This window comes from Apteryx mantelli, chromosome 14, assembly GCF_036417845.1.
Source record: "Apteryx mantelli isolate bAptMan1 chromosome 14, bAptMan1.hap1, whole genome shotgun sequence".
NCBI classification, from domain to species: Eukaryota; Metazoa; Chordata; class Aves; order Apterygiformes; family Apterygidae; genus Apteryx; species Apteryx mantelli.
The window spans coordinates 130038-154400 of NC_089991.1; the positions used below are offsets into that span (position 1 = coordinate 130038).

At 38.3% G+C, this 24363-nt stretch overlaps 1 protein-coding gene across 2 annotated transcripts in view; it reads right to left on the reverse strand.

Moving 5' to 3' along the window:
- Positions 1-24363, reverse strand: part of KDM3B (lysine demethylase 3B) — a 59957-nt gene that overhangs the window by 1637 nt on the left and 33957 nt on the right. For both annotated transcript variants that reach the window (XM_067305026.1, XM_067305025.1), the window contains exons 9-23: positions 23806-24007; positions 22240-22454; positions 20997-21149; positions 18954-19061; positions 18294-18421; positions 17350-17629; positions 16122-16378; positions 12324-12590; positions 9284-9455; positions 5853-5943; positions 5600-5730; positions 3282-3401; positions 2620-2759; positions 2097-2273; positions 1082-1216 (exon numbers count right to left, since the gene is read on the reverse strand). In XM_067305026.1, the coding sequence (XP_067161127.1) occupies positions 1082-1216; positions 2097-2273; positions 2620-2759; positions 3282-3401; positions 5600-5730; positions 5853-5943; positions 9284-9455; positions 12324-12590; positions 16122-16378; positions 17350-17629; positions 18294-18421; positions 18954-19061; positions 20997-21149; positions 22240-22454; positions 23806-24007 (2576 nt within the window). The remainder of the gene's footprint in view (positions 1-1081; positions 1217-2096; positions 2274-2619; positions 2760-3281; positions 3402-5599; positions 5731-5852; positions 5944-9283; positions 9456-12323; positions 12591-16121; positions 16379-17349; positions 17630-18293; positions 18422-18953; positions 19062-20996; positions 21150-22239; positions 22455-23805; positions 24008-24363) is intronic.

A 24363-nucleotide genomic window follows, 5' to 3' on the forward strand; every position in this document is an offset into this window, starting at 1 on the left:
TTTAGAGTAAAGCCTCTCTTCTATGAGACCCTAGGAGAAAGTACGCTATTAAGTCATTCATATAAATTTACTTTGAAAAAGTGTGTGATGAGTCACTTGGGCCTGATTCATATGAATCAAAAGGAGAAAGAAAATAATAGTTTAACCCTGTCTAAATTGAAAGAATGCAACAAATCATCCTGTTGTCTTTGTATGGAGTCTAAAGACTCTAATTTGTGCAAATCCATAAAGAACTTTGTTTACAGCAAATTTTCACTGAATTCTTTGAAATAATTAATATGGCAAGTTCTGACATTCTTGGGTGATATGCTGGAGGATGGTTATATATTGAATACTCACTTTTCCAAGAACAGCCATCCTTGCAGATGTCTGTCCCCCCATTTTACATGCATGCAGTTACTAATACACAAAAAATGCTGACAGGGAAGTTTGCAAGCTAAACAGATATTAACTCTTTAGAAGCATACATAAGTGAAATCAAGATCTCTTACAGTCTTCTCTTTGTAGAACTTACTGTCTTGTATACAACGCACTACTTCTATCCAGTGCACAATATGCTCTGTACATATTTGTTTAAACAATTGTATTTCTTCAAACTAAAACACATTTCTTGAGTTTTTGTTACTTGGGATTAATCAAAATTTAAATAAGCAAGTCTCCACTCCCAGAGCAATTCTCCTTTAGACAACTAATGAAGAAACAAATATAAATGACCTCAGTGAAATACACACTTCTCTTCAAAACAAAGCATTTCTTTTTCTTTTTAATATGGATTTTTTTGTCTGCTATGCTTCACTGTCAGTCAGGATTTGGCCATTTATAAACTAATTAATACTGATATGTGTGCTAGTCCAACGGTGGGAAATTTCTCTGGAAAGCCAGAAGGTTAATGCTGATTTTTGTTTACATAATATTGCAGATGCAAATGCATTAATTATTTTTTAAAGTATTTATCAAATGAGATAAACATCCAAAGTTGTGTGAAGTATTTTTCTTGTAAATCATAAACCATTTATTTCTTACACCGAACAAACCTGGCAAAACACAGGATATATTTAGTGACTACCCTCAAAATGGTTACCTGCAGTTTATCCTCATGGTTTGTATGAGTATTAGACAGGTGCCTGAACTCCTGGGTCAGACGGAAGCAGTGTTTCACATGCTCTGGAGATACAAAATCTTCTGCCACTTTGATGCAGCTGTACAAATTATGGACCTAAAAAAACCCCATACCAAATGATAGACACATCAAGACCGAGTGAACCATACAGAGTGTGCGTGTATATATAGATGTATAAAATATGCATGTATGTTAGGTTCTTCCACACTTATCAGAAATAAGAAATGAAGCATATTTAATTTCACACAGAACTGCGTGCCCAATCACAGCATCACAGAGTGGTTGAGGTTGGAAGTGACCTCTGGAGATCATCTAGTCCAATCCCCCTGCTCAAGCAGGGTCCCCTAGAGCACGTTGCACAGGATTGTGTCCAGGCAGGTTTTGAATTATCTCCAAGGATGGAGACTCCACAGTCTCTCTGGGCAACCTGCTCCAGTGCTCAGTCACCCTCACAGTACAGAAGTTCTCCTTATGTTCAGACGGAACTTCCTGTGCTTCAGTTTGTGCCCATTGCCTCTCATCCTATTACTGGGCAGCACCGAAGAGTATGATATTAAAAAGAAAAAAAAAAAGCCCCCCCCCTCAAAAAAAAAGCAGAACAAAGTACCCGACATCTCAGATGTCCCCTATCCTTCCACATATAATAATGCTTTCAAAAGTAGGTTCTCTACTGTTCTCCGTACTTTTCTGGAATTCTGTTCCCTAGGCTGAAGTTTCACTAGCAGGAATGTTTTCTCACTATTCACCCTAAATATTCTTTTTCTTAATTCTATCACGTTACACATTATTCAGATTTTGATATCATTTTCACTGACATAAGGATTAAGAGCCAATTCAAATAGTTCCTGTAAGAACTGCCTACATAGAAAAAAGAACCAAGGTCAGCAACAAATTAACAGTTATTTGGGAGTCACAGTTCTGTTGTGCTCCAGGTTTAATTCTATTTGTCAATATGGCCTGTAAGTGGCACACTTACCTGATGGGGAGCACCTGCAGGAATGAACACAGCATCTCCTAGGAACTGCACTATTGCCCAACCTTGTACACCATACTCATCATAGAGTCGCTTACGTAAGGTCTGGTCCAGGTACCAACTTTGGTCATGAATGGGGTCATGATCTGGTGGATTTTCTTGGCCTTGTTCTTCTCCAACCTAGCGCCAGGATAGGGAGGGAAAAAAAACCCATGACACCACAACTTGATACTGCTGGCCCACAAAACACACTGTACCAAAACACATAACAAGCATAACCTTAAACTACTTCAAAGTATGACACTACTTTCATTAAGATGATTCAGGTCTTAACTAATAACATCTGCATTAGCATGAAGTAGACCAGGCTCAAAAACTTGGGAAAAAATTAACCTCTGATGTCCTCAAAGAGAGCATGAGAAATACCTACGCACTTGATGACCACAGCAATTTACATCATTTAGCTGCTACAAGTAAGCTCTTCAAGGAATCTGCTAGGTCCAAACTTCCTTCGTCATAAACATACCTTCCTGAGAAGTTCCCGTATCTTTTCAGCATCCTTGGCAGCATAGATGTGCCACAATGCTCCAGGTTTTTCTTTTCCTTCGTGGATTCGCTGCTTTGTTACATCATCAGCATCTCCCTCATCAATTGTTTTCAGAACCTCTGAAAGGAAGATCCACATGAAAACAATATGATTACACAGCTTCCGATTTTTGACATACAGAACAGGAAGGACCCTTTTGATCCACTAAACCCAGTCACACTTCTATTACAACTGCTCTATCATATAATACTCTTAAGTGTATCAAGCTTCATCTTAACAAAATTCAGGAACTGTGTCAATCAACAGCTAATCAAAATAAAACCACAGAACTCAGTCATGAATTCAAATAGAACTAATGCAATTATTCAAATATAAGGAGGGGGAAGAGTAACATCACTGTTTTCCGTACTTTCTTGAAACAGATGTATCTAATTTACAGCAAAATGCCACTGCTTTCACAGCTGGGAACCAACAAAACATTACCGCACTTTTAAATATGTGCTGCAGACATAACCCAAATATCCAAGGCAGTTTATGTTTCATAGTTATGACGCACCTGAACAATAAAAGACCTCGGATACATTCTTCTTCCTAACACACATTATCAATTTTCAAAGAAAACAGCTTTCCTCAAACATTACCATCATCATGGGTCCCTTCCCCAATGGGAATGCCAACATACACCATGACATTAACAGCATCAGACACGTCCAAGTGCAGGTTGGTTGTACCAACTCGTCTGTCTTCTGCAGTGATCAAGCCTATTAAAAAAAAAAAAAGTGTAACATAAAACCCACCCTATTTAAGCTCCCACAAAAGTAGCCTCTCTGAAATTTTCTTTTTTTTTTCTAGAATGCTACTTTTATATAGAGACAAAAGTAGACGAAAGCATCTAAATAAAGATTGGTTGATATTTATTGGTCCTACATACACAAAACCTATTGAAGAGAATAGGCTTTCTTCACAGTCCACTCCTATAGACATGTCCTTTTATTTAGGCAACTAACTATCACTTGAAGAACCAGGCTTCAGTTACAGTTTTCCTATGTTAATGCTTTAAAATGCTAAGCACACGAAAGTCTTTACTATACAAGGTGAGAACTATTTTCCACCACATATTCACCAAACAAACCCATATATTTATAACTGAAATACGCTTCTTTCTTCCTTAATTCAAATTTGGGAAGGAGGCTGCCGGTTTAGAAAAGTTACTCTCATTCACCATACAGAATCGTCTCTATTTCTAGTTTCACCCTTTATTTTGTCTGTAACCAAGCTACAGGTAAAAAGATATAACACTGTTTTTGAAGACAGACCTAAACTTTTTCCTTGAAAGTAAATAAAGTGTAATACTTTCTCTCTTTGAACCAAAACCTATATATCTAAGGAGAATCAAATACTAGAGGATTAAATTCTACTGCTAAAAAATAACATCAGCACTCTCCCCACAAACTCAAAACAAAGAGAAGAAAGCTTTGACATTTAAGAAAAATCTAACAAAATGAATCCATTCCTTCCATTGCTAGGAACTAGCAGAATGCAAAGATAAGTTACCTTTCACAGATTACTTTGCTTCTTGCTGCACTCTAATCTGTATATTGCTCGATTAGATAAACTCTTTTGGTGTGGAGCCTTCTTCACTGAACTTGCACGTCAAGTAATATACAAGCCAAAACACTGGACAATACTTTTAAATATCAAAAACCCTCCTCCAATTTGCATATTTTCACAAATGTCTATATTTTTAAAAATTCCTTTATTTGTGATATCATACTGCTATGATAAAAAACAAAATAATCCCATTAAAACTATTTCTCAGAACTGCAAGAAGTTGGTTTACAGCTTTTAAGCCTAAAATCTACATCTAGTCACTGAGTTAAAATTTTTTTTTTAAGGAGATGAAACAATGAAAAATCTTTCATGTCCTCAGGTGAGTTGTTACTGCAGGTATATTAGTAGTTGGAATTCAAAGCCTAAAAAATCCTGCACCCCTGTATCGTAAGCATTTAAAGAGAACTACAGAGGTTACACTATGTTAATCTTCCTTCTACGTACCTGTTTTGTGACAGGTCTGCAATTTTTTTCCCCTCATCAGTATCAGGTGATATCTTTCAGTATATCCCAAGAGCGACTACTTTAAACATTAGTTTATCTTACTCTGAAGTTCCTAAGTACACGTTTCCAAATCAATAGGTGTTTAAAAGTATCTTGAAACTTTAACAACCAATTGTTTTAATTTAAAAGTTTCTGAACCCTACTTTTGGCAGTCATCTCAAACACAGTACATTCAGGAAATGAAGTAATTCCAAGATTATAAAACATGCATTAATTGTTTATATATCCCCAATCCTCTGCTGTACTAAATGTCATTTGAAAGTTTAATGCTGCACTGCCCTATGCAGCGTATGTGCTCAGGCAAAGGCTTCCTCTATTTGTATGTTATTTACCTACTACACAATTTCAGTATCAGAGAACAAAACTACCCATCTAATTCAGGCAGCTGAACATGGTGACAGTCTTGCATATTGTCAATGACCTGTATTGTTAGACATGCATGAAGAAAATCCCAGTCTTAGTTGGAAACATGAACATACAGACCCAAGTGCCCAGAAGTTGGTGCATTTTCCTCTCGACTGCATCAGTTGGTCTCAAAAAGATACTGTCCTCATCTTCAACCCTGCCTCAGTATTATTCTTATTGTGTATATTAAAGAGTAATTGTTTGCAAACTTAACTTGTCACATAAATATTTCTTGCGAACTACAAGGCAAGAAAAGGCACATCTGACAATAGCAAAAAGACTAGCACAGGAATAAGTTACAGGACTAACTCAGAAAAGTGAAAATGTGTCCTAGGTAAGTACTCTACACAGACTTTTGATTAACACAACAGCCTTGCATATGCTTGCAATATAATATGGAGTCACAAAAATGAACATCTGTAGAATTATTCTCACATACCATAGGCATTGTACATTTTAGGACCCAGGTCAGGACGGACAAAGTAGCTTGGCAGCCTAGAAGCCAGATTCAGTCTGCCATCCCTCTTGGTATACTCAGGAAGAGGAAGATTTTCCATCAAGTCCTCAAATCTAGAGGAGAAAGAACAAAGTCAGGTTTTCTTCTGCTCCATTTTCAATATGCCTGTATCTCTAAGCTGATTATAGCCCATGCAGCTGGAGTCCTGTAGGCACTGTTGCTAAGATTTACTTACCTTGTAGGCATCATATCTCTAAAGTCCTCCCCTGGAGGCCAATCCTTTAACTTCAGTACCATTGGCTGACCGTCATCTGACCTGAGCCGTTCTGCAAGAAACAAATTAAGATTATGTATGTCCTGTCTTTTACCACAACCCATTACCTTGTTTAAGCCATAAATTCTTTGTAGCAATACCTCTCTTCCATAACACAGCAAAACAGACACTGATTTTTTCTTTGGGCTGCCAAGCATTACAATACATGACCAAATAAGAGTGTAACAGTTAGATACAGGGTAGTATCATTGCCTACAGCAGAAGTTTAGAAGATCCTGCATAGCTGCTAAATCTTAGAGTTTTTATCCAACTCCAAAAACAAGAGTTTCCAGAACATTCTGCCTAACCACTTTCAGTCTAAAGGAGTTTTACATTTCATTTCAAGAGGAGTGGTGCCTCTATAAAACAAATGCTATCAGCGAATGCTTTGAGATCAACCGTAACTCTAGTATAAGGCAAGAAACCATGATATACCATGCTCAAAAATCTAAAGGACAGAGGGTTACCAAGGAAGACTACCATCCGGCACTGGGGACCAAACAGAACACGTCCCTCCTAATTCACAGGGTAGGATAGTTGAGAATTCCTGAAGATGACTGAATTGTAACATACTGTAACATACGCCATTTTGATTAGAGAGGGATGCCAAGGGAAGATCAGAACCATTCAGACAGACTGACCACATCTTAAGATGAATCATGTCAATTAGTTTGCTTTAAAACACAAACTTCATCTAAGAAATCATTTTTGAAAAATGCAGGGAGGAAGGCTTCTGGTTTTCAAAATTCTTCCTGTCAGGAGGCAAATTAGAGGGGTGCCAAATTCAAACATCTGTTCTTCACTTCAAGAGTCTTACCTGAGACCTGACTGTTAGCAGAGAGCTGGCAGCACAGAAAGATGACATTTTGTATGTAACAGGAAAGGTTTTCTTGAGTGGATATATGATATGACAGTATTGACCACAATATCAACTACTGTTTTTCCTCAAATATTAGAATGGCTAATAAAATATCTGGAAGTGAGTAAATGCAGCACCTTGGGAAACTCACGGCATTTAGAGAGAAATGAAGTTCACTCCTCTACCAGATACTTCACAGCTCTACATGAAGCCATCAGTTGGAAAACAGAAAGGACTGCAGCCGGACACCTCCACATCTCCTTTCCCCAAAATGTTACATCCTTCATCACTCCCTGCCACGCTAAGAATTATCAGCCAAACAAAAAGCAACTAGTTGTACCTAAGAATGTGTAACCTAGTAGAGATGCTGGCAGCACCTAACAAGAAAACATATCTAAGAAACTGGGACTTGAAGACCTGTGAGTCACCTTGCAGTACGTATCAACAAGCTATGGAAAACAGCCCTAGGTTACAATATTAAAAAAATGATTTGATTTAAATTAAAAGGAAGGAAGAACTGCAGATATGTAGAACAAAATGACTCATTTAAAGGAAATTAATTTTAATGAGCTACGGATTTTAGACTGGCAGGTGAACTGGATTCAAGTCCTCAAGGAGTTGAATTCAAAGATGTTTCAGAACTTCTCATATTCAACATTTAAAAATCACGAACCTTTGATCCAAACAAGGAGAAGCAGTTTTTAGGAAGGTATTCGGAAAGGACAGAGTGAACAGCTACTTGGAGACCGTAATGATCTGACAAATTACATGAAACAGGATGAAAAATAGAAAATTGATGAGCAAAGAAAAGCAGGTTTAAGAATGATCAAGATGAAGTAAGAACTGCAAGTTGTCCAGACAAAACTCGAAGATATCAAAAGCAAACAGCACAAGATTAAAATCAACTAAAATAAACAAAGTATCAGATAGCATAACTAAGGGATCATCTCAATACCACCTCCAAATTAAGTGGCTCTTCTGCTTCTCTTCAATAGCTAAATAACAGTCTGAAAATAAAAACAGCAACATATTTGAGAAATCTAAAATTGACCTATTGCAGAGAAGTCAGTCACCATATAATTTCCAATCCATTTTCACATCAGTTCGCATGTGAAATCACTGACTCATAGAGAATACTGATCTTCTAAACTGGGGATTGGCTGAAGAACACTAATTAAAATGTATTTAAAAGAAACTAGCAAAAATGATCAGGCTTTCCAGTCTAGATCACTAACATTTCTTATATAAAGTGTGGTAAAGGCACTATCCAAGAGGCAGGCAACAGTGGAGTTTGCTGAAAGGGAAGCATCCACAAATAACGTTTCTTGAAGATAACTTGATCCACATGCATTTACTCTTTTCATGAATGACCCTAGCACAAGAGTGAGGTGCTGGTGAAGTTTCCCAATTACCATCAATACCATTATATCCTTCCAGGCCATTCATTTCTCAGTAGTAACAGGAATAGAATGAAATTTAACAGCACAAAATACAAGATTTAACTTATATTGTTCCAAATATACAAAGTTGGGAACTCTTTGATTGGAAAACGACTAGGGGAATGAATATTTTCAGTCTACAAATATATCATCCTGTTTGCTGTTGAGTTGCTCATTTGTCCGCTATTTCTGCTATGTACACATAGCAACAAATACAGAAAACCATTTTACAGATACACTTTTAAAATCGGCAGCATTGCAATGAACCACTACAACTCTAACATTTATAAATCTTAGACTGCCCTGACCTAGATGCATATAATCTAAAATGGAGCTCCCTGCTTTTCTGAAGCTCATTAATCATGTAGATTTTCAGTCTGACCAACTCAAGACAGGAATTTTTTTCCCAGGAATTATATTCCCAGGATTTTTCACTGGTTAGTTCAAGTGTTAGGAGTGTGTTATCACGAGGTACACATACAGCATTGCTGTTCATAAGTCATATGAAAAATGTATTTGAACTCACAGATGATCTGCAATAAAAATAATTTATAAACTCAAGTTTATTTAGTTGGCATATTCCACTGAGTCTTAGTTTCCACAAGCTTCAATCTCATTTAGTTTTGTGAGTTCCCTTTAGTTTTACAATAAAGGTTGATGTTGAAAGGAGAGTAAGGGTAGTCAAATCTCATACTGTCTTAATAATGGTAACTGATTATGATTATCGTTTTCACTGAGAAAAGTTCAGAAAAAGTAGTTTCCCATGATACAGATTATCTTTTGATACATGAAAATAACACACCAACATGCTGTAGTACAGCCAAAATTTTGTATTTTGAAATACTTCAGCAGCTCAACCTTAATCTTCACCAGTAAAATGTTTTCTAGGGTGCCCTACATCTACGGAGCAATGGCTTCTTTGGACAAGACTGATAGCTATCAGGAACTTTTTTTTTTGCTCTGCCTTTCAAGAAAGCAGGTGGAAAAAGAGGAGGTGGTCAAGGTAATAAGACAGACTGCTCAACCAAACTAGTCAGCCATTAGGTATTACTTACTAGATATTATCTCAAAGCCATCCCAGAAGTCACGCACTTTCACATCTGAAATTATGGCACAGTTCCTGCAGTTCACCAAATCTACATCTTGATCTCCAAATTCCAAGCTGAAAGCTTCTGGTTTCCAGAGCTCTGGCTTCAACTTCTTATGGACACCAGATACCAGCACGGGCTGAGAATACAAAGAATAAATGCTTACTCTACCATAACCAAGTTTCTTACGTATGCAACCACACTAAGAGCTGAAACCCCTCACTACCATCACACCAAAGACGCTACAAATTATTTTCATCCACATGTCCAGCTTTTGTACATCAAAAAAATAACTAGAGTCAAAGCAAACTTCAGTTTCAGACCATGTGTGGTTACCTTAGTCTAATATATTACTTCTAAGACAAGACAGGATGTGGAAGTACTGCATGCATAAAGCCGCCTCCCACCCTGTTTTTAAGCACAAAAGTAATTACTACTAGAAACAATATTTGTATTAAAACTTGCTCATAAGAAAATGCCAACAAAAACTTTTTTTTTTTTTTTAGTTATTTCCCCGCGTTCTTTATGCACGATTATGGATCATCATTAACTCCCAAGTACAAAAGTAAGGGGTGGAGAGAAGCTGTCCACTTGCAAAAGGAGTTTTCTAAGATGTTTAGGCTAAACATACATACACATTCCAACTCAAGGTTTGAGTGGCCACAAAATAAATGCTCCATAAGAGCTCAAGGCTTTTCCTGAACTAACAATACTAGGAAAAGGTATACTAGACAATCCTCCCCACCACTGGCCAAAAACTTATAAGTTTAAGATGACTTGAGACTCAGTTCCTTTCACACTGCAATCTCTAAAGCGAGTTAGAAGACTTGAGAGAAGAGGGAAAGGGGGTATGAAGTGAACTTAGAAATGGATTACCAACCCTGAAGAACTTTAGTTTTAGTAACTACTATGTACAAGTAACAGTTCACATGCCTACACAAATTTGAAATGATTCCAAGTTGTGTCCTATACATTAAAAGTGATCTGAAGGTGGATCTTGGGTTTATTCACGTGAACAAACGGGTCAGTACAACCCTGAGGAGCACAGATGCTCCTAGATGTTCTGCTAGTATCACAACTCTTGGCAAAGATATGCACAGAGCCACAGACAAACATCTCTGAGAATGCATTGTTTAAGAACACTCCCAGTAACTACTGGATCATGAATGGTACATGAGCGTGACAGTTGTGGCCAGAGCCTTAGTCTGCACCAATTTGGAAGGTGATGAGCATTGACAGCTACACTTTGGACAGAAGATCAGTAATTGCATCTCTAGCATCCATGAAGAGAGTTTCAGGATTTGCTAAGTCACGTACCCCATTGCCACATGCAGCATCTTGTGCCCATCAGCCAGCCTTGACTGCAAAGAAGCTGACGAGCAAGTCTTTTGTTGGTAGCTCCTGAAATATTAGGATCCTTCTCAGAGAGGCAGCATTGTTTGCTGATGGAGCGGTTGAGAAAACTACCAAAGGATACTGACCAGACGCTTCAAGTGTTCTTAGCCATGACAGGAAAATTACATCGGACACCATGGGGGTGCAAAAGAATGATCTGAAATCCTTCATGAATAAGAGGAATCCAACAAGTTAAAAACAGGAGAGATCCCTGTACATTGCAAAAAATTCAGGAGGACAAGAAGATAACTTCAATTACAGGGAAAGCTGACAACAGCAGTAGCGAGCTAAGTTTCTAGTCAGACAAGTGAGTGTGCTGCACAGTAACCTCTTCCATCTGTTAAGAGTTGGCTAGGGGAGTATTGACTCCAACAGAAACAGGAACTAGAAACTCTGTGGCTGGTGGTGCCACAATCCTCTCTGCGGTTCTCATGGCCATGTGCTAGTCATGCTTGTGCCTAGGGGCCTCAGAGAATGCACAGTCCCAAGTGACAGGCTAAAGTTGACTGAAAAATACTCCACCTCTGGTGGGAAGAGATCCAGAGTTTCAGAAGAGGAATATGTAGCCTGATCTGTTCTTTCATCACAGCTGAGAAGCCCACAATGTCTTGCAAGGCAGCACCCCAAAAAAGGCAAGGAATATGAGTGCCAAGAGCATTAGCATAATAACAGAAGACAGAACAAGGACTTTTCCAGAAAACATGAGGGACAAAACTGTTTAGCTCCAATGGTCTTGGTTCTGAGTAGTTGGTGAAGGTGGCAGTGTCAGAGGTAGCTGAAGAATCAAGTCCCAAGGACGTAGTTTGAACACTGACAGCTCAGGACACCAAATTCTGTCAGAACTATGGGTGCATCTCCTCTGCAGCAAAAGGTACTCACCTATTTCTTAAGCTTCAGCTTGACTAACCAGGCCAATCTTAATGGTTCTCTAAAGACTAAAAGCTAGAGCACTATGGACTGAGATCTGAAAAGGTGACTATGCTGACAACAGGTCTAAGGTCCAGTCTTCTGACTGAAGATTTAACTGGTGGATGACCCCACAGAAAATCCAGGAGAGTGCTCAACACATGGGATGCTGAGTCCACAGCAATACTTGGGTTCATACAGGCTGTAGGCTCAGGATGAGACACTGTGCCAAGCACACCCCAAAATTTCTCCAGAAGTTACTACATGCAGTACTTGTATTCTTCTATGTACTGCAGCTGGAAGGAATGGACCTTCCTCTGAGGCTCTAAAGCATCAAGTATGGGGTAGATGTTAGGATGCATGCATGAATCACAGTGGATTCACAAATGGAACTCACTTCTCCCCGTGGCTGAACAGGTTCAGCACAAATCACACCACAACTAAAAAGACTGTCACAACATACACCCTCACACCAGTAAGCTGAGAAAAGGTCAGTGTGCAAGGGCACATAGGCTTGAGTCAGTACAGTGTGGAGTACACAGAGCTCCTGTGTCCCCCATTCATAGTGCTAAAGTTGAAATCTTTGTGCATCATATGCACTCAAGACCAACTGGCCAAAGTTCGAATGGACATGTTGATAAAGGAAGATCAGTTACAATTTCAAGAAACTTATAGCAGTAAGGCTTGGCTATTTTTCATCACTCACCTGGCCTTGTTTCCAGCACTCCCTAAAGATCTTCCAGTTGTTTTTGTTGCTAGGATCATGAAGGCAAAGGAGTCTACCATCACACAGCCAAGAGTGGGAGGTGTGTGGATCCAGCACATTTAATCCCATTACCATTTCCTTCACCTCTCTCTGCGTGTCAGCCAAATTACTAGCTCGTTTTGCAGCATCAGATGTCTTCTTATTTTCCACCACAGAAGCAATGATATGGTCTAAGAAATTAGGCAGGCTTGCTTTACCTTTGGCCCCCTGGAAGATGTAAATCCATAGGTAAGTTTAGTCTTATAACAGTATACATATTAATGCATATTTGCTCTCATTCATCTTTCAGTCAAGGACATTTTGCTATCAGAAAAACATCAACAGCTCACAAATCAGTAGAGAGAGGCATGTATTCAATAAAAACAAACAGACATGCCCCTGTTTTATAATGGGCAAACAAATAACCTGCTGCAGGTCACCTAGACAAAATACTACAACCGTCACGGAGTAGAATACATACATAATCTAACCTCTATCAACTTAATGGTGCAAATGAGTTGAGATATTAATGAAATTAAGAAAATCACAAACCTACTTCACTTTCCCAGTAAGGAAATGGAGAATTCAATCCTGGCACAGGTAAGCTGAGGAACATTAGAATGTTAAGTCATACAGACTGAGGGAGGAGAAAGTGCCTCCTCTATGTGTAACATTAGTAAAGCCATTAGTAGACAGTCTCTTTGGTTGTAGTGTCCACACTCCTAGAGGTATTTTTTAAAAATCAGAAGAGATTCAGGAAAAAAGCTAAGAACACAATTCAAGATTTAAAAACCTATAGCATATAGCAAGATACTTAAGACACTAAATACGTTTAGTTTATCCAACAAAAAATAAGCAGTAAGTGGATCACTAGTTACAAGGCACCTATGTTTTCTGGTAGCAAAGAGCTGCTCATTCAAGCTGTAAAAGACATGAGAAAACCCAGGGGCTGTATGCTGACTGAACACTAAGAGAAAAAAAAAAACTATCACTGGAACAACTTAGTCATCTTCTTTAAAACTAAGTTCAATAAATGGAGAAGTTGTATGTATGCAGAGTTATCAACATAAAACAAAACAATGTTCATAACTGAAGTTATGAATTCTGTATAAATGTTCAGAGAGTCATAGAAAAGTTCTACTGCAATCAGGTTAGGTTAGGTTGGGCCCTGTCAAGCCAAGTCTCAAATATTTCCAGCGAGGGAGATTCCATGACTTCTCTGGGCAACCAATTCTGGTGTTTAAATGTAAAATAAGATTTTTTTCTTATATCTGGAGGGAATTTCCCCTGAAGCAGTTTGCGCCCAATGCCTTTTGTCCTGTCACTATGCTGCCTTGTGAAGAGCGTACTTCCATCTTCTCTACAACTACCTTTTAGATGAGAAGACTGATTAGATCCCCAAAGCCTTCTCTTCTCTAGGTTGAACAAAACCAATTCCTCCAACACTTTAATCAATTGACACCCTTCATAAGACTCCCTCAATTTTCCAATGTCTATATTGAACTCAGGGGACCAAAACTGGAAACAGTATTCCAGGTGTGGCCTAACAAGTGCTGAGTGGAATAATCACATTCCTTGATCTGTTAGCTGTACTCTTCCTGATCCAGCCCAGGACCCACTTTGCCTTCACTGCTGCAAGAGTACAATACTGACTCAAGTTCAGCTTGCTGTCCTCCAGGACCCCAAGTCCTTTTCAGCAGACTACATCCCTACTAGTCAGAATCCAGCCTGTACTGCTGATGGAGATGATAGCCTGTTTTATGCAAGACTAGACGATAAGATCATCCTCTTCTGCTAGGCTTAAAAACATACCTTTGCACTGACTCTGAAGAGGCCGTGAAATAGATAACAAAAGAGTTTAACCATTACAGTCAATGCTAACTGCTCTTCCTAATAGAAGGTCAATGCTATGCAAACACTGAAATGATTCTCCTCTTCATGAGCAGCAGTCTATTATTCCTGTCAATGTGGCCAATGTAACTGCTGCCTCTCAGATGCATTTTAAGCATACATATTCTACAATAAGTGTCCAGACATTCAAGTGGAGGGTTAGACCAGATATCCTCAGAAGCTCTTTCAAACCTGAATTACTCTGTGGTTCTATGTTTTTGAGCTAGAAGACTTGTTATTCGTTCCCATCAAGCAAAACCAGGTAGTTGAAAAGAAAAATTGGACGTATATTCACAACACTCTTAACTGACTGCTCACTCAGTGAAAAGAGCAAACTGTTATTCAAATAAAGGCCTTTTCAATTAAAAGTAGGTTGAGCAGTTACCCTGAATCTGCTAATCTGTCTGTATTCAGGAAGGATATAGAGCATCAGGAGGAAAAGGTCCATTGCATTTATATAGACAAATGGTTAATAAAAGGATAATGATGAACCATGAGCATCTTGCATGAGATGACCTATTGTAGTGTGGAAAAGATAAAGAAAGAAGCCAAACACCATTGCTCTGCATCATTTTCAGAACTGAAATACCATCTGAAATCTCCATCTAGAGACACATATTTTTCTTAGCTTTAAAAACTGCCATACTCCTTTCAGCTCAAACAGCTCCTACAATCAGTTTGGTGCTTGCATGAATGCCTGTAGTAAGATGGTGATGGGATCACAATAGCTTCAACTTAAATGTCTTATGTTGATATGAACCACATCTTAACTATACCTCTTCCACGGAAGAGCAGAGGTAAAGGCGGGGCGGGGGGGGGGGAGGACAGTATACAATGGATCTGACTCAGTGTGGTAAGAGAACGCATACAGTTGCAGGAACACAGTTAAACTGACACAGGCTCTCTTGCCTGGAAACAATCACTTGCTTTAAACCATGTGACCACAACATCTTAGCCTGTACTCAGTGATGAGGAAAAAAAAAAAAAAAAGATTATTGGATTCACTTTCCTGTAGCAATGACCTATTTTCCCTTACAGCTTAAGTTCCCTCTACCAACAGAAAACAATCTGAACTATTGTTAAGGTTTCATCCTTCCAGACTAATGCAGAGATTAAAAAAAAAAAAAAAAAAAAAAAAAAAAAAAAACACCAAAAAACCCGAAACCCCCCCCCCAAAGAACCCCACTGTTATCAGATAAACCGTTTCACTGTCATCCTCATTCTACCTGTCCGAGTTTTTGGAGCAAGTATTCTCCAAAAATACCTAAATCCTTGATAAATTTTACAGCATCTAGCCTTCTCTAGAAGCAAGTGTTTTGGGTTTTTTTAACATTATTTTCTTCTAAACAGATTAAAGAGAAACAAAGTATTCATATTTGAGAATAAGCATCCACAAATAGCTACTATATCCTAGATTCCTGAATTCATATCCTATCTTAAAGACCTTTCAAATATACCTAAGGTTTTTTAGGAATTTCTTTGCTCACAAGCTTTTGTCTGTTTTAGGGTACACAACGTTTTTAAAGACATGGAATTTAAGTGAGTTTTTATAGGGATGCTGATTATCAATTAAGAGGTTATATAACTAATTTTTTTGGTCTCTTGGAAGGAAGAATATCTCCACAGCAGTAGCAAACCAAAACACAAAGTAAAAGTATCCTGTAACTTGGGGGGGGGGGGGGGGGGAAGGGGGCACAGCAGGTAGGGAGAGAGGATGCATGGCAGCTGGCTAAATATTGCATATTTCGCATTAATTAGCATATTTAGCTTTTAACATTTGAGAATAAAATACTATTAAAAACTTAGATGAAAACCATTAGATGATGAGATTCTTCCCTGAATAAATTTAATAAATTCAAAATTACTTACTGTGGAAGCTGCAGAAAAGACTGGAGGAAAGGGGATTCCTGTGTCTAATGGGACCTGAGGAAGCTTTCCCGGCCCAGTGTGTAGCAGATCTCTGAGGCTGGAGCCTTCAGCCTTGTTGCTAGATGTCACTGGACCCAACAATAAGCTATTAAACAGCTTTGGGGTTAGTGGGGAAACCTTTGTACTGGAGTTGAAGGAATCCAATCCAAAGGGTGAATGGGACTCTTTATTAAGCACTGACCTCAGTGATCCTGCTTCTGCAAGAAAGATATTGAAGTAAGTTGAGAAAAGCATGTTCAAATGATAAGAGTTCTGTAAAATCATTTGTTCTTGTATTAAATACGATACTGATAGAATCTTGTGGTAAAGGTAAGTTATCACTGCAACAGTAAATGGGGCATCTCAAAGAGAATGACAAACGCATCATATACTTCAGACAGATTTTACCCTTGCTATGCTGTTAAGGTTTTTTTAAACAGTACAGCAGATTATCTGAATTGCAAAGTGTTTGACACACAAACAAGTGTTTGAAACAGACTCAGTCAACAAATATTTCCTTTACTTTCTGAATTAATATTTCAGTATGAAATATTTCAGATAGTTTACATGCAATCAAAAAATTACAGTGGCTATGCCCTGTAAAACTAGTGAAAGCCACGAACACTTACATTGGCATGTAAAATAGTTCCTGCCATGTACAATTTAGACAGGAATAAATCCTGTGTTAGCTGTGCTGCCTCTGACAACAGAGAAGTGTATTCTGTAAACAGCTGTTTCATACTGGGAATCACTTTCTCAATCTACTGAGTACTAAAGAAGTTCTAAGCTTTCATTTGATTCTCCAGGTAGACTCTAATCTCCAAATTCTGAGGAAATGCACTCTTCATATTTTCACACAGGACAGCTTTATTAACTTGCTTAGTTCATAAAGTGACAAATCTGCATCTCAAATGAATATTCAGTATTTTACATCAGGGTACTAGCTGCTTATTACTTCGAAAATAAATACAAGAATAGGCACTGAAATAAACTGGAAGTGATACGACACTGTTTTGATCTTCAATTGTATGTTACTTCATCTTTCTGGTTCTCCGTATTTTTAGGCCTATTAAAGAAAACTGGTTTGAAGAGGCAAATGAAGAAAAGAGACCATGTGTTTTTCTGTTTAAGGCCAGACACTCTCACAAAATGTAGCAAACAAGCAGCAGAAGGCAGGTTTTCTGCTCACCTTTTGTCTCTTCTTTTGCTTTTTGTGTCGCTAAATCTGCAAGCCAGTGCAAGGCTGATGATGGGGCTGTTTCTGGACAGACTGGTCTGTTAGGCTTTGTTTCACCAGTGTTACTGGCTGGTAATGTCTCTGTTTTTGCAGACTCTTCTATCCTACTATCGGTTGCTTCAGATTTTGGAACAGTATCCGTTTCCAGCTGCCCCACTCCTGCTGTCCCTACTCCAGTGGAAAAGGTGCTCTCGTTTCCAGAGACTGACGCACTAGGATTTATACTTGGAAGCTAAAACAAAAATATAAATACCTGTTAAATGCTGAATAAAGGGACGAGTTCAACTAGAGAACATCTTATTTATCCAGTGCTCTTCCCCCACCCCCTTAAATTCACAGGACAGTCCCTTTGTGCTCATGTAGCAGCCGAGTACAGAAACTTCAGATCTTTATACCTTAGACCGTCCACTGTAGGGTTAATTTTTACCATGCGCTGCTTTGTCATTTCTTAAGACAAGTACAGGCTTTTCAATTCCTTTGTATAGGAGTGTTTGTTTTGTTTTTGTTTTTTTAAAAGATAATTTGTGAGCAGTAATAGAATCCCTGTAGATTCAGCTTAACATATCAAAGTAACAGCACATGTGGCAAGCTACTATCATAGTACTTTTTGTTAAGCTATGGCATAGAGATGAATGGTTTTATACCCAAACTTCTACATAAGAGTTTTAGCCCAAATATCCACTGGCAAGTAACAGTTACAGCATATAGTTCTGAAAAATTCCCATTGCTAGTCAAAAGTGTCCCAGAAGATTTTTGCTAAGCCAAAATACTCAGCAATACATACTGAGAAAAATAAAGTCTGTGTTTCACAATAGATTAGTATAGAAGATCTAACATTTTATTAGCTCTTAAAAACATAAGGTCAAACAAGGAAATTTCAGCCCTAGATTACATACCTGTGATATTCCATTAGTGACAGCAGGTCTCAACACCGATTTGTTCTGCCGGTTAATACAAGGACAATTAGCTTTAATACCCCATTTGCCACGTGCTGCATGAACCATGTCTCCAATATTGTAAAGGGCTAGAAATAAAGATAAAAATCTTTAGTATCACATGTAAAGAAATCTAAAAACAAGGTCTTAATTATAAAGTACAGAGATCTCTTTTCTAATTATTACCGCAAAGTACCTTTAAGATCAAGTCCTATAACAACGTACATTTATCCCTGAATGGTGCAAAACTGTGCAGTAGTTTTTAGGACCAACTGTGAGAACTCCCACCACTGACCATTTACTTTTCCCTCCTACAGGAAAATAAAAAGATCCTTCTTGAAAATTAACCAAATTTAATGAACACAATTAAAAACAGAGCACAAGCAGTCACTGCTAGTATCTGAAGGGCTGTTCGCTTTGAATCCACAGCTTGATCTCCTGTGGGCTACCCGCCCCTCAACCCTTCTGCTGTAGCAAAGGGAAGCCTCCTCTGCATCCTCTTCCACAGCCATGCTAGATAAAATAACAGCTAGAGCACCAACCATCGTATTATTTTTTTCACTTGCTTTCTCAAAATTGTGATGAAACTTAGAATTGTTCCCTTCAGGTTTCAAGCATTACCTGTGCCAGGAATGATCTGTGTTGGCATAAGATTCTCTGGTTCATGAGACTGCCCCTTCGCACATTTCAGCCAAGAGAACACTTCCTCATCACCAATCTCCTCTGTCTCTGGAATAAAGACAAAAAATTAAGTTTTGTATAAAGTCACTAAAGCTTTACAATTCAGAATAATGCTTCTACATCAATATTGTTTCTTCAGGTTCTTCACAGATCAGTTGAATCTACTCCTATTTTGGCAAGTTGAGAAATAAACCGTGACCATTACAACAGGATCTATAGCAATTTCCTTGCTGCTCCAGATTATAAACTCCTATAAGCATTTTGCCTTCATCACTAGTAGCTCCTTGTTTTCTACTGCCCAAAATCTTAGCTTCTAGCCCCTGTTTTTAAGATCATATTCTCATTCTCATACTGCTTTCCTAAGTTATAGGATAATTTTAGCCTAACTTGTCATCATCTTTCAAGCTTTTTCACAAAGAATATCTGCAGATCAGTTTAAGGAAGAAGCAACTAAACTCTCCTGCAATCGGCTCTACTTACAAAGAAAAAAGGAAAAAAAAAAAATCAACAAATGAATAGATTGAAAATCAATCTGACAGATTTAGAAGTCTTTAGATTTTTAAACCAAGCTGTGCCTACAACTATGAAACTGCATGAATTGCATGCTACACTCTTCCTGGAAAAGTAGAAGATGAGAAGGATCATATACAACTTTATTTCAGGTTCCTTTAGACAGGGTATCTTGCATAGGTTGTTTCTATAGCACAGTTCAGAAACGTCTTGAGGTGTAACTAATTGTATTTAAGTAACATCTTGGTTCTCAATTTAGGCCTATTCCAAGATTTCAGGCTTATTAATAAACCTTAATTATAATACTGATTTCAGGAAGACAGTATTGGCAAGCCAATATACATACATTTCACACTATGAAGTATTTATCTTTTCAGTACTGACCCTCCTCTGTATGACAATGAGTAAGAACTTCCCATGTGCCCAAGACCTCTCATTTTGATCTATCACAGAAAAGGATGTTGTATTTATTTACTTGACGTGGAAAAAAAGGGGGTAAGAGACCATTATGCTAGAATCATGGAAATTTTTGTATCATGTTCTGTTAGTCATATATTCAGTCCTAAATGCTTTTTCCAAACATGCACAATGCCAGATGTAAGGAACCCTATTCTGCTTTCTTTCAACTACTTCCGTTGTACCCTGGTTAACCACATCTTTCTGTTATGGTCATTTCCTTGGTATATTTTAGCAGCAAGTTCATAGGCTGCATTACATAAAAATAGGTGAAGTTTGATCTATTTTTAAAAATTCATTGCTTTTATAATTCATTCAATATCCCCTGGCACCTTTATTATGAGTAGACAGCTGTACCCACGTTTACAAACACCTCGTATTTTGTACATCTGTTCCATGTAATAGTGTATCTGTCACTAATAGTCTTATATATATCAGGACTGACCACTGTCAGCACCTACACTACCAAAGAATTCTTGAGACAGTCAGATAAGCACAAAAACACCAGTTCACAGTTGTAAACACAGTATGCCTCTTTTTGTTAGAAACTGAACTTTTGGGAATTTTCATGAATTATAAACCTGGGTGCATCAAGTGATCAAAAAAGAAAACTTCACAATCAGTAACTTCTTACAGAAAGCAGTTCTCTGCAGTCTCTGCTCATTAATCCATTTTGAGATAGTTCAGAATAGGTAAGGTATTACTTTTTTTTTTTTTTTTCTTATCCTCTTTGACTACAAGATGGAACTACACAGCAGTCTGTCACAGCACACACCCTATGCCTGCTGATGTTACAATTTTAATATACAGATTTTAACTACATAGATAAAATACAGTTATCTAAGGAACAGGAGAATGGAACAGCAACAGATAGGAGTGCTGACAAAATTCCAAACTACCAGCCTTCCATGCTAATACTCGCTAACTTTCCTACAAAAACTTCAGCAATTTCCCAGCAACTATCCCCACTGAAAGCTAGCCAGTTCAAAGATTACAGGGGGAAAACCCAGTACTCACCACTACGTGGACGATTCTTCCTCAGACGGTAACAGTCCAGACAGACCCCAAAGCCACACTTACGACAAACCCAATGAATATTGAAGAGTGTTGTCTCACATACATCACACATTTCCCTCACGCCACGTACTGCTCTCTTCCATGCCACTTTCTCTACAAATAGGAGGAACATTAGGAATTATTGCTTTGACATTTTGTCTTTCTCCCTTCTAATTTGGGAATAGCATAGTAACACCACTTAGGAAAAATTCATAGAAACATGGCTATCTGAAGGGGAAGTATAGAAACACACTTTTTACATCCAAAGACACATTCTTTGAGTTGCTAGTCTTGTGACACTACCAAAATCACCATTTCAAAGAGGGGGTGTAAAGTCAACTCTCAAAATGCACACACAACAAGGATATGGGATACCTAAGATAATTCCGTAGTAACCGAATTTTAAAGAGCACTTATGGAAACTACAATAAAATCATAAAACCTCTGCTAGTTTTATGTGAAGATATTATAAACTTACAGAACTATAAAGCATGAGTATATAGTTTTATTAATCAGAGCCCTGTTAATGCTATGAATTGCAAACTCTAACACATTGGGTGTGGAAGGGGAAGCCCTCTCCAACTGGCTGCCCTTGCACATTCCAGGAGTTAAAGGGGGAGGGGAAAAAAAAAAAAAATCAGATAATCAGAGCTATCTGTGTGATAGGCTGAACTGGCTACCTTGAGAAAATTTGTTCCAAACCCACTTCCCTTGTAGTGGCAACACTGTCAACTAGTTGCTCAGCTGAGTCCTTGCAGGCTGAAAGCAGGCTCTGTTCCCTCCCTAGAAAATCCTGTGTTTTTGACGTGATGTCCCTGGAGCATAACAGGATAGGAATATATAAGAAAAACCGCTCATTAAAGCAAAGCTGGTCAGTGTGATAAGTGTTCTGGACTCATTTTTGTTTTCTTAGGAACATGGGTCAGCTAATTTCTGCATTTTGTTATGGAAAAATAAATTAATGATGTCTGGGAAATTTATCATTAGCTCCCTTAGTAGAAATGTTGCACTGACCCAAATGAAATATCCCAAATGCTGGTCCCACAATTACACATATCCTAATGATAAATATAGCCTTCTCTTTGGAAAAAAAGAAGCAGTATTGTAACAGGAACTACATTACTCTTTCAACTCTATTCCACTGTATCATACACACATTATACAGAGAAGACAGACAAAAAAACCACATCAAAACCCAGCTTACGATGTGGCTCCACCATCATCATTGCCTCCTTCTCTGACATAACAAGCTGGCAGAACTGGTCCCCAACATTGGCCAGGATGTATTTTGAAGTCTCCAGATCGATCCCCTCTGCAGGGGAGGAAGAAGGAATCCATAGACTCATGGCATCAGGGTCACTCTGCTGTGGGTTCAAGAATCCCTCTACTCGCAGGATACCTTTCCGGGTAAATATCAGCCTGCAAATACCAGAATGAAGTAATGAGCAAGCTGTTCAACAGCCTTTAACTAATAATGCCATATATCAGGGTAAAAAAAAGTTTGAGCTATAGAGCTGTACTCTATAGCCAATACAATTAGTATATAAAGCCAAATAAAGCAGTGAATAAAGTTACACAAAGGCAATGGCAGCAAAAACTATGAGAATGAACACCCAGGTCCCAGGAAGCATTGGTGGGAAATTCTACAGACATGAAGTTGCTATAGTTTGGTAAATCATGTTTTTTATACTATTAATACGATAAGATGATAAAATTCAATTTATTTGGTCTGCTAAATGACACTGTTCATAAACTTGTGCACAGTTCATTCTCTGTTTTAACTCAGGAGAGGATCACTGCCCAGCTTCAGGGGACTAAATATTTCACTTCTCGCTACTGCTGCTGGCACTTGACAACTGTTCTAACAGTTCATGTTACAAGACATACAAAAATTTTTATCATACCTACTGTTCTTGCCACTGCTTTCCATGCAGATGACTCAACTGTTTTATCAGTAGTTGTTGACTTTCCTAGTCTTTGTGTGGTAAAAGGTGTAACAACATAGGTTACCAGACCCTGAATGTCTACTGCCACTATTAAAAGTAACTTCATTTTCCAACAGAAGCAATCTTGTCTTTAACCTCAATGCTAGATTATTTTTTTTTAACAGCAAGCTCAGATGGGGAAGCAGTTACAATCTTTACTGGATGGATGGCACATACTAAAGATTCACTTCCCCCTTTATGTGCCAAAAAGTGAGCCAGTATCTTTTTTTCACATGATGCATTGCACTTATTAGAATAGGCAGATAAAGAAGATCAAGAGGAACGCGACTGGTCAAAGAACTTTATGGTGTATATGCACCACAGAGAGAAACAGAGATAGTGTTCTATTCCTAGAAATGAGTTCTAAGCTCAAATTTCAAAACCTACTCAAACATTAGCCTCATGCTAGCAATGTTTAGTTACTTGGTAACCGAATTAAAATTTTATCTCTGTTCTGAACTTCCTATGAAGAAGGGAGAGAACAGTTACTGAAGTACAAACTGCTACCTAGCAGTAAAATTCTACTCAAAAAAGCACATTCAGTCTCCTAAGAGACCTGGAAGTTCCCTTAGCGTAACATAGCTGTACCTTCCAATAGCAGCTCTTCCGTCACCTCCCCCACCCAGCGAGGGAACTCTAGTCAGATGATGGAAAATGGAAGACACTCAAAAACTTCATTATTATACCAAAGCAAGTTAAATAAATAAAACATAATTACTTTGTGCTTGGACAAGGTCCAAGCTCTGCACATAGACTACATATGAAGGAAGGAAGGATTTGAGCACCTCCGGAAATGGAAGAAGCGACAGGCCACAGTTGAGTCATCCTGCTCTTGTTCCTTAAATTTGCGGTACCGCTCCAGACGGCACTCCCGGCACTTGTGCAGATGTGGGGCTACATTGATGCAAGAGCCATCCTGGAGGAAAGGTTCACCTGACTGCTTCAGCTTCCTCACCTTGCTCATATCTTTCAGCACAGACTGGCCCACTGTGTGGAACAAGATAGAAGAAGAAAGAACCCATTAGTTAATCGCAACAGCAAAAGGATACTAACCCCAAAAAACATTTTCAAAGATCTGTAAAAATATATTCCCATCAGAAAGATTAACGGCATGCTCATACCCCTGCCAGCCCATTAAGACTTCATTTGCACAAACGCTTTTACCAGTCTGCCACACACCATTGGAACAACGGTTATTTTAGAGAAAAAAGCTTTGTAAAATGAAGGGCCATCTTGTTAAATTAGGGCTATACAACAAAGTACTGAACAGCATTTATTTACAGAGAGACCAGTTTTTGTTTCTTCTCAATCTTCACACAGAAGTCTTCACACTGAACAACACC